The sequence below is a fragment of the Daucus carota genome, chromosome 1, assembly GCF_001625215.2.
Source record: "Daucus carota subsp. sativus chromosome 1, DH1 v3.0, whole genome shotgun sequence".
Lineage (NCBI taxonomy): Eukaryota > Viridiplantae > Streptophyta > Magnoliopsida > Apiales > Apiaceae > Daucus > Daucus carota.
The window spans coordinates 51853394-51864503 of record NC_030381.2 but is presented as its reverse complement, the minus strand read 5'-3'; the positions used below and the strand labels follow the sequence as shown (position 1 = coordinate 51864503).

At 35.4% G+C, this 11110-nt stretch overlaps 2 protein-coding genes across 2 annotated transcripts; both read right to left on the bottom strand.

The window, feature by feature from the left end:
* Positions 1–589: 589 nt before the first annotated feature.
* Positions 590–5560, bottom strand: LOC108193733 (leucine--tRNA ligase, cytoplasmic). Its single transcript, XM_017360540.2, has 2 exons — positions 5375–5560; positions 590–4005 (listed from the first exon to the last, which is right to left on the bottom strand). The coding sequence occupies exon 2, from the start codon at positions 3966–3968 to the stop codon at positions 732–734; it is 3237 nt and encodes a 1078-aa protein (XP_017216029.1). The 5' UTR covers positions 3969–4005; positions 5375–5560; the 3' UTR covers positions 590–731.
* A 1124-nt stretch (positions 5561–6684) lies between these two features.
* Positions 6685–10297, bottom strand: LOC108205180 (probable arabinosyltransferase ARAD1). The gene is made up of 3 exons (XM_017375005.2): positions 9327–10297; positions 7892–8257; positions 6685–7244 (listed from the first exon to the last, which is right to left on the bottom strand). The coding sequence occupies exons 1-3, from the start codon at positions 10182–10184 to the stop codon at positions 7059–7061; spliced, it is 1410 nt and encodes a 469-aa protein (XP_017230494.1). The 5' UTR covers positions 10185–10297; the 3' UTR covers positions 6685–7058.
* Positions 10298–11110: the final 813 nt, after the last annotated feature.

The following is an 11110-nucleotide window of genomic DNA, read 5'->3' as shown; positions in this document are numbered from 1 at the left end:
AAGTTAAAATAGCAAAACTGATATATTGGAGTGATGACAGTAGCAGTCCTGACAGAACAACATAACAACGAAACCGATGCATATCCAACTAAGCTAAGCAGGACAACTATCTGACTTTTAGCAGTTATCATAACAATGGAGATTCTTACTAGAGCAACATAAAATATAAATCCCAACTCCATAATGCATAACATTTATTATAGGCCAAACTAAATGACATGGTACTAAATTCATAACAAAGCAAAACTTCTATAGTACCAAATTCATAAACGAAGTACATCTAATCAAACAGCAGTAATTTAACACAATCAAACATAGAAGTAACGCACCTTGTTTCCATGTTTAGAGAGATGCACGTAACACCGCTGGACATTTGTAGGATCTGTGAAGAAGAAAATCACTCTCGTCTGGAGAGAGATTAGACATTGCTGATGTAAATTGTAGCCTGAATAGCCCCCAAGTAGAATACTTTCTCACGAATAAAAAATAAAGCTGCTACCACCATTTTCAATTTCATATAGCATTCAATACTTTGTAATTATATATAGTCGCTTTTGCATCAAAAATAGAAACTGAGTGTAAACCCCAGTAAGAAAACACAGTTTATCATATAGATTAGAAACAATCTACAATATCAAGACCGCAAAAAGTTCAAGAACAGAACTTTTGCTAAATTGAGAAGAAACTGAAATCAAGTCTAGATATCAGAGACAAATGTAAAATTCTAAACATCACTCATTTAAGAAAATAGCAGTCGGATTTCCAGGGGATGGCGGATTTTGCTTCAACAAGGATGCATTTGGACCAACCCTTGTAATAGCATCAGGATCTGTAGGAGATAGGACTTCAACTTTTTCAAGTCCTAATTGTCGTTTGATCAACTCAAGATTCTCCACAAGGACCTTGATTTCACCAAATGGTAACTTCAGGTCAAGGGCCTGAACACCGACAGCAGCAACCTCATCCTTCTTGAATCGCATGAAAGGCATACATAGCTTTTGAGTCTGCTTAAAATTACCTTCCTTGCCGACAGAACTCTCCTGCAATGCCTTCAAGATCTCTTGATCTGGAGCAAAAGTACAAGTTCCGCTGTCAAACTTGTCTCGAAGGATGTTCAAACATTCTCTTTTCCATCCATCATATTGCTCATTCACAAATATTAGGCCAACGGTAGGTTTATTTTGACTTGATGCATTTGCTTTACCTTTCTTTGAACCAGATGCTTGCTTCTGAAGAAGCTTTCTCATTGTGACAATAGAATCTTGCAAATATTTGTTGGCCCTTTTAAGAGTTGGATCAGGTAACCCAGCTTCTGGCCATCCTGCTTTAATAATAAACCCATTCTTTTTCAACAGCTCCTTCCACACATATTCACCATAATGCGGGCAAATAGGAGTGATCAGCCTTGTTTGAACATCCATAAACCACCACAACAAATCACGGTTCATTCCTGCCGAGCCACAGGAAAGCCTATATTCATCTCTAGCAGCTTGAAGATCATAAAATCCAGTTTTCAAAGCTTCACGAAACATTAAATCTTTGTAGTTCTTCTCAGTCATATTCACAGCAATATTGATCTCATTGGCAAAAACATGGTCTGCATAGCAAGAAGGAGGACCAACTCGCAATGTTGATTCAGAAGCAAGAACCTCTTCCATCCATGTAATCTCTTTAGTCAACCTCAAAATAGCAGCATTAGCAGTTTCGAAAACAAAATTGGCATCGTCCATCCCATCCCCAGCATCAGCAAGGGAGAACCTGGTAGCATCAGCTGAGAACTCTTCGATTGCTTGTCGCAAGGTCCTAAAATTTCCGGTGGACTTTGACATTTTCTCTGAATTCAGCATAAGGTGTCCATTGCATCTGAAACCTCGAGGCCAGTGATTTTTGGGCATGAGTGCTGTGTGGTTATAAATGCAAAAGGTCAGATGATTTTGGATAAGATCCTTGCCTGAAACTCTGAGATCAAATGGATACCAATACTTAAACTCCTTCTTCATCTCATCAAGAAGAGATGGTGATAAACTTGATGAACTAGGGTACGGCCCATCACATAGCAAGAAATCCCAAACCTCATATGTCAGCTGCTCTGGTTTTACTGAAGATGTATCAGCACCATACATATCCCCTCCCTGTAACAAATGGCATACAGTGTAATATGCCATGTAAAGCGTTGAATCAGATAAAGACTCCACAAGAAACTCCTCGTCCCAAGGAATACGAGTCCCAAGACCAAAACTACGAGAGCAAGCCCACTGATTTAGCCAACCCAGTGTGTGCTCAAAACCATGACGAGTTTCATCATAAAAGAGATTCATCCCCTCCAAGCATCTTTCTGCATCCTTCTTCCAATTTTCTTCTCCATAAGTAATGTACCACTGATCAGTCAAAGCAACAACACATTCATCTCCTGATCTGGACATCACCTTCTTCTCCGGCTCGCTATAAATAACAGCTTGACCAATATCTAACAGCTTGTTTTTAATTAAATTCTTAGCATCCTGGACTTTCAAGCCAGCATATTCCCCGGCAACCATAGTTCCTTCATAAAACCCACCCTTATAGATAATCTTCTTTGCAGCATCAAGCTTTTCTCTATCATTCTGACTCTGAATCTTCATATCCGTACAGATTTTCTCAGCAGATTTATCTCCGAAATCTGGGTGGTGGATTATAGGAATGATTTCAAATGGTAGAACCCATTCATCTTTAACACCAAATTTGGCCCTAAAAGCTGGTTTCGATTTCAAGTCCTGCAAGGCCATAAAATCATCAGGAGAATCACTTGGAACACTAGTAACTATTCCAGTACCCTTGTCAGTGAGAACCGACATCATGGGGAGAGAGTATATGATGTCATTAAAGGCCAATGGAGACCTCAGAGGCAAACCAATCAAATCATGACCAGTCAGCTCTAGCAAACAAGTCGGCTTCTGTGGAACTCGCGACAATCTCTGATATGCTAAATTACGGGCCGACTTTTCAGTTAAAATGAACACCTCTTCATCATTGATTTCAAATGCGCCATACTTTCCATCAGGCAGCACCCAAGAATTTGTTTGCCCATACATCGTCTCCGGTCTCAGTGTCGCTGCTGCAAGATAAACTTTTTTACCTTCCAAAGCTCCTAATTTCTGGGGGAACGGTGACACAACCTCCATTTTGATAAGAGTATACTCCTGAGGATTAACACCTTCACCTGAAGCTCGGTCATGATCAGCACAGGGCTGGCCATCAAATGGAGAGTAAATAGTGTATCTCAAGTCCTTCACAACTTTTCCCATGCCCTTCAATTTTAACAACTGCCACCTAACAAAGGAGTCAAAAAATGGGTTCATATCGGTTGTGATAAATGTACGCCTCCAATCACAGCCCAACCCAAAACTCTTGAGGTCTTCAACAGCAAGAGGAGGGAAATACGTTAACCAATAATAAGGATCCTGAAACTTCAAAATTTCAGAATCAGAAAGCCCATAACTTCTCATAATTTCCCACTGATACTTATCGCCGCCTGCTTTTGACACTGCTTTTGACTTCTTACCCTTAAACTTATCAGGTGCACCCTCAACTTCCTCGGGTTTTAATGCCACTTCCTTCGGCGCCTCCTCTGCTACATCAGGAAACACAGGTGGATTGCCAAATTTCTGAACCTCTCTACAAAGTTTATCAGCTGAGGCCTTAATTGGCATTCCAGTGCAGTGAAAAGCAAATGGCAATAAGACATTAGCACCTCTTAGCCTATGAAAGGCAGCAGCAAACTCAAGTTTCGAGAGAGAAAAAGCATGGCCCAAATGCAAGTTCCCATTCATATAGGGGAAAGGGAAGTTACCAAAAAACTTTTCCCCCTCCTTGGGTGGTTCTGCTCCAGCTTCAGCCCGGAAAACATCATTCTCTTCCCATAACTTTCGAACTTGTGATTCAATTTCCAAAAGTTTGTCTCTCCTAGCAAAGCTCTTTCCAGAATCCATATCTTTTAGCAGAGTCTCACCAGAAAGCTGACAAAACCTAATAGCAATATAAAATTAAAATTACAATTTAAAAATTACACAACTCTGAGTAATTATAATTAATACATTAGCTTAAAGATTCAAATACTATAAAAATTTTGTACACATCACTATAAACACAAAAACAAATCAAAAATCAGCAATTTGAGTCAAGGATAATCACTACAATGGGTTTTGTACTATAACTGATTTTTGCTCAAAAATTTAATTAAAATATACAAGAAACTAAGGCAAAGTGAAGCTTTTACGTCAGAATTTTTTGTGAAAGCTATAAAGATTTGGAAACCAGAAACCCATTTGAGCAGTAATAACATCAAAAATCGGTAAACAACATCAGAACAATGTAATTTTAATCATGTGTTTGGTACGGAAGCTGACTTTATATTCAAAGATTTGTTGAGAGCATACAAAAAAAATACAAAGACAAAATTATACTTGGCCCAATTCGAAAAAGCACATATAAATTCAGTAACAAAAGTTAAAATACAATCTTCATGACGGTTTTTGCACAAGAAAGGTTTTGATGTATAATTCAACAAGAACATAAAAGAACCAAGTAAAACCTATTACTTAGATGATTAAAAAATAAATGAGTTTAAGTACAACTACAAATACTCATATTCTGAGAACCCTCTTAAATCACTGTCAACAACAAATCACATCAATAAATCAACAATATGAGAGATAACATGCAATCTTTTTATTGAGTTCTGTAAAAAATGCAAACATAAATACCAAATATACAAAAGAAACAATTATAAAGACCAAAAAACTGCTACATCCAAGAACTTTGGAAACACATTCTGAAAAGCCAAATGCATACATCACTAACAACATTAAAACATTAAAATCAGTAAATTGAGTAAAAAAGATAACATGGGTTTCGTATAAATACTAGATTTTAATTCAAGAACATACAAGAAGATCATAAACACAAAGTAAAGCTACTACTTGTTTAATAAAGAACAAGTAAAAGGGTTGATATATACATCACCACCGACATCAAAACACATCTGATTCATCAATCCAAGTAAAAAGGACCCAATCCTTATCATGGGTTTTGCTAAAAAGATCCACTTTTTATTCAAGAACTCACCAAGACATACAAGAACACAATAAACACAAATTGAAGCTACTACTTGTTTTATAAAGAACAGGTAACAGGGTAGATGCATACTTCACTAATAACATCAAAACACATATATAATCATCAATTCAAGCAAAAAACACACAATCTTTAACATGGGTTTTGCAAAATAATCCAATCTTTATTCAAGAACTCACCAAGAACATTTAACAACACTAAAACACAAATAAAATCAACTACTTGTTAATCAAGAACAAGCAAAAGGGCTGAATATATATACCTTCGATTAAATATATATGTGTTGGAAAATGCCTTTGAGAAAGTGAAGTGCCTCAAGCACTGCGACGCCACAATGAGATGGTGAGATATAGGATAGGCTGCAGATTCTATAAATTCATAACCCTAGTCAAAACCCAGATGAGATTTACCAAGATTTTAACTGTTAGTATTTCTTTTCTACTATTTTTCTATATGTACTCGTTTGCTATAGTGCTATGCGTGGATTTTAAGTTTTCTTGGGCCTCAAAACATATTTACCGAGAAGAAAATGTATTTTCCTATTACTTTTTTTTCTGTGTCAAGTCCTAGCCTTCAAACCGATTTTTATGATTTTTTATTTTAGGTTTTTTTATGGGCACACACTGAGCACCAAATTTTATAAGTATGCTGGCTTTTGATTGGCTCATCCTTCTTTATAATGGTGAACGCCTGCAAATTCACCAACCACACTCATCAAAATCCACCAAAATTATAGAATTTGATGCTTATCGTATCCCCATGAGCACACACTAGACAAATCCTTTTATTTTTGTGACTACGGAAAAAGATGCACTAAAATATATGCAGCTTTAAATTTTATATAGATTTGATGATCAGTAAACTTTTACATTAGTATAGTTGAAATAAATAATTTATAACAATATACTGCATCTGCATCGTTTAAAGATTCTATCAGATTATAAGGATATGTATATAATATAGTAACTGGTTTGGTTCCATCAATAATTGCTATAATAAATTATTTAATGTTATATTTTCCCCTCTAATCAATAAAGAAATTTTTTTTAACAATTCATTAATTCATTAATCAATTTTTTAATAAATTAAACAATTATTTATTAATTAATGAAATGAATATGTCCTCGGTAACTAGGTATTAAACTTTTATGTTATTTACGTATATTGAAAAATTTATCTTTTAATTTAATTAATTTATCAAATATAATAAAAATAATCCATAATTGTTAAACATTAAATTTAAGATTAAATAAATTATTTATATAATATAATATATAAATAGTAATTTGGACGTAGATCATATTGGAATTGAAATTTTGGTCAATTGAATAATTCAAATTTGGATTTTTTTTTAGATCTCGACTACTTGACATTTGACTGCTGGATCAAATATCATCAACTTCAACTATGAAAAACTTTTTAACTAGAAAATGAGTTTGACATATCAAAAATATCACTTCAACCATATTAAAACAGCATATCGTCGAAACAAAATATGTTACAAACTCAACAAATTTAATTTTTTGAGATGCTCTAACTAACATGTATAGTATTGCAATCAAGGAGCAAGGAGGCCGTAGAAGAGGATTATTTTTCACTTTCTATTTCCATGTACAACTGAGTAATAGTTACAAAAATAAATGCAAACTTTTAACTACATTGGTTACAGATATGAGATAAACATCTCCAGGTGGAGCATGAACTACATAACAACAATGGATGTAATTTCAAAAAAGACCTCTGTAGAGTGTACTAATTAGTTGCTCTCTGTCGGGCATCAGCAAGTACCCAAAGAATAAGTGCGAATAACAGGATTTAATCATCAACCCCATCTGATTTGAGTAATTAAGAAAGATTCCGACGAACACCCCTCTCAACCAGATATATTAAAAAAATTCACTGATAGTCTGTGAGCAATGTGGAATATTCTTATATCAGGAGCATCATTACGTGGTATGGATTCCTGTCTGGTTCGAGCACATACATGCGCAGTCTGGTTCAGTCAACTCCCTCTTTACAAGCCTTTTGTCACGATTGATCATCAGTTTAATCAGAGGGAGTTTCGAGGAGACTTGGCGCCAGATCTCGTTGACGGTTCCATCTGGATCCTCGTACTCAAAGTAATGTTTCACCTAATTTACAAAACAAAATGTCATCGAGTTGATCAGAATATGTTCGCTCTATGGTGAGTTGCAGGAATAAAATATACCGACTTTTGATTCAACAAAATCAAAACTAATCAAAGATTAGGCATCAACAGTTTTGGGAGGGACAATATGCATTTTCCTTAAATATCAAAAGTGTTGTTTACTATAAGCTTATCCCTAAATAGATGTAGTACAAACTAAAGGTCATGTAGATGTACTCCGAAAGCAGTCCAAAAATATGCGAGAGCCAACTGAGATAGTTAGTTATATCATGCAATTCAAACATACATGTGTTGCGGTGAACATTTATATACACCAAGCAAGCAGTGGTCTACATAATTGGAAATTAAACATTAATTTATACATGGTGCATGTTGTACCATTTTCTATGAAACCTTGTGTTCATCACTTGGAAATTCCAAAATAAAAAGGTAAAACACCTCTTTTGCCTATTTACAAAATATTACAAAATGCACAGGCCCGTTTTTTAGCCCCTTTACAAGACACCTTTACTTTTTTTTAACCCCCAATTGTTCAAAAGTGTAACTACAATTAACTACATCATACAGAACTAACAGGCAGAAGATACATAAAAACTGATATCTACACAAAAACCCACATGTAGGACATACCTTTTTCATCTCTTCTTGGTACTTCAAAATTCTCCCAGCATTAATACTCCGGAGCAACTTCAGCAAGTAACCTGGCTCTACAGCAGATTTTGTATCCACAAAGACAGCAATCTTCCTGTAGTCTATGACATCTTCAAAAGGTAACTCAATATAGTCACTAATTATAACTGGAACACACAAGCTCACAATAGCATCAAAGAGTCGACATGCCGATGGAGTATCACCAGCCGGATGTAAACAGAATCTTGAAGTATGCATGCCTTGTGTAGCCATACGCCGACTCTCTCTTGATTGTGCACCATGTTTTATAACAATATCTCTTTCATTTTCAAGTAATTTAAAAAGCATGTCTCGAATTTTTCCTCCCTAAATGTCAATAGCATTAGTATGCAATTATGGTTGAACATGCATAAAAAAAAACTCAGAGAAAAAAAGGCTCAAATGAAAACATGCACAAAAGCATACAGTCCAGCAATCTAACAGGAGTCAGGAACAAAAATAAAAACTTTGAAAGGATGAAATAAAACTAGGCTACTCATCTAGCAGTATAAGTATACTGAAACCAAATTTGTCATCCATAAATTAAGAAAGATCACTACAATTACTAATATCTTTCAATACCACAAAAACATATAATATGGCATCATAGAAGTTCTCCTAGATCACATGGCATCGTAGAAGTTCTCCAAGATCACATGGCCTCATAGAGTTCTTCCGCATGCTTGGACATCATTGTGATACTAATTTTGATTATGTATAATCTCACAGATGACATATCTTTTGCATCCATAATGTCATAATATACAGGTGCAAAGTTTGACAAACACTTGATTTAAAAGTTCTTTCATTAGGAATTAGTTAATAGAAACCACTTTACCTCTTCGATAAAAGGTAGTGAATGTACCAGAAGTATTCATATTGATATAGGAAAGATTACTTCCACAACTACTCCTATGCATCAACTTTGGCATGCTACATTGAACATATTCATGGTCTTGGAAGTTGGACTCAGAACCCATAACAGTGAGCATGCAATAACAGCCCAAATTACATCATCTGATAGTCTTAGTCTTTACTTGTACAAATAAACATTTACCATCTACTCTATCTGCACCATTATTCTCGCAGCACCCTAGCAAAACTACATGTGCATAATTAAAAACACAAAAATCAAATCTCCTAGACTCAACTAACTGCAGTATATTGCCACGTTAATGACCTATTTGCATTACGATCATCATTTGAGAAAGGTAAGCATTTCCTACTTAAATTGAAGTCCACTGCTACACATCACAATCACAATCCAATATCAATCCAATGAGCTTCATAAAAGTTCATTCCTTAAACCTGATCACAAATCTAAAGCGGACGAAATTAACAGTTCAAAACGCAACAATATACAAAGCATAAAACATTTCTTACTAAAAATAATTACCTCCTTCCGATAACGATTGCCCATAAAGAACAACAAAGATTTTCGATTCTCAACACCAACATCACCCTTAAACGTATTAATCCGATGCGAATAAGGCAAAATCACATCCTTAACCAACGAAGCCTGATCACGGCCCAACCTCCCGAAATCCGAAACCAACAACACCCCATTCTTCACTCTATCAACCACCTTAAACAAAGCATTAGGATCCTGACAAATAAAAACATGATCCCACCCATTATTCCTCTTCCAATATACCTGATCCTCCAACCACTCAACCAACCCTTCCTGCATCACCTCATCACTATACACCACACTGGGCCCCACCGTCCCAGCTGGCCTAATTGGATTCACCACCAAACTCAAAGACGAAAAGAAGGGCACATAGAACAAATCAGCCTCATCCGGATCCATGACCCGGACCACCGGAGACCCGACCCTCTCCGACCCGACCCGGTTCAAATCATCAAAAATATACCACTCAGCAGGATGCTGATTCCCAGGGTACTTCAGCTTCAACAAATCTCCATTCCTAGCCTTTGCATAGCTCTCAATAACCCCATAAGTAAACCTCCTAGGCAAATCATACATATAAACCCTAACCTTTTTCACACCCAACCCCCCATCAATTTTCAACCCTTTTTCTTGAATTTCAAAATGGGTCGGTTCAGAATCATACCTCGAAGTGTTGATACTCAAAAAGGCGAAAAGGGCTAGCAGAAACAAGATAGTGAACAACAGGGTTGGCTTCAAAAAGGCTTTTCGACCCATCTTGAATATAGTTAGGGTTTTTACATACGGGGAAGAACGAGTGAAGAATGAAGAGGTGGGTGATTTTGATCTGGGTCGTTGATTCATAATTGCAGTAGCTGATTTATGATCTGCGCGTGTGTGGAACGTGCACGTAGCGGACAAAGGGGAGGGAGTAAAGGGTCTGTGTGTATAGTGCTGTATACCATACTTTACTTGCACAGACAGTGATCTTTTCACTGTTTTTAAATAATTTAGGACAGTGAGTAATATTACAGTTAAACTTTTCTATGGGGTGTTCAATAATTTAACAATGCCCGTTTATATATCTTACAAATTAATATATGTTTCAATAATTCAGTCAGAGTCGAATCCCGTTGTCCCTGAACAATAAATGATAAACTCGCCAATCAACTATCCAGTCGTGCTCTATTCTACTTTAACTTGATAGTTGCTGAGCACAGAAAATTTAAAAAATACACAAAAATAAGGAGTGAGCAGTGACAGTTTTTAGCGCAAAAAATTTAATATACGAGACTAGGCTCGTTTGTCATTATCGTTGTTGTGACAGAATAACAAATTTTTTTCAGATGTAAAATTGTTAATTAAATTTAAGAATAATTTTCCTAATGACAATTTTTTAGCTGAAAAGCTATTTTGAGAAGAGGCAGGTTTCCTTATATCTAAAATATTATTTAAATACTTTTACAGCAAGTTGTCACAAATTTCACTATTAAATCTTATCCAAAATATTATTTTTATATTATATAATTCAAAATATATTAGGGGTCTTCTTTCTTACTGATCATTAGATTCATATGTTTAGCAATGTTAAAGAAACTATGATAAAATGATAATGGCATGTAATTGACAAGATTTTGAGTTAAAATATCCATTTATCATGGAACTCCAAAACCTATGTCTGATGTGTTTTTTTTACATAAGCTTGTAATTATATAATTGAAATTTTGATATCCAGAAAATATGAGTTACATAGTTTAAATAAAAAAATTATAAAACCAAACATGATAATT

Coding starts and splice junctions, on each gene's coding strand:
- LOC108193733 (XM_017360540.2), bottom strand. CDS start 3,968: ATGGATTCTGGAAAGAGCTTTGCTAGGAGAGACAAACTTTTGGAAATT.
- LOC108205180 (XM_017375005.2), bottom strand. CDS start 10,184: ATGAATCAACGACCCAGATCAAAATCACCCACCTCTTCATTCTTCACT. Junction 8,258..9,326: donor GCAATCGTTATCGGAAGGAG/GTAATTATTTTT, acceptor ATTGACATTTAG/GGAGGAAAAATTCGAGACAT. Junction 7,245..7,891: donor ACCAAGAAGAGATGAAAAAG/GTATGTCCTACA, acceptor TTTGTAAATTAG/GTGAAACATTACTTTGAGTA.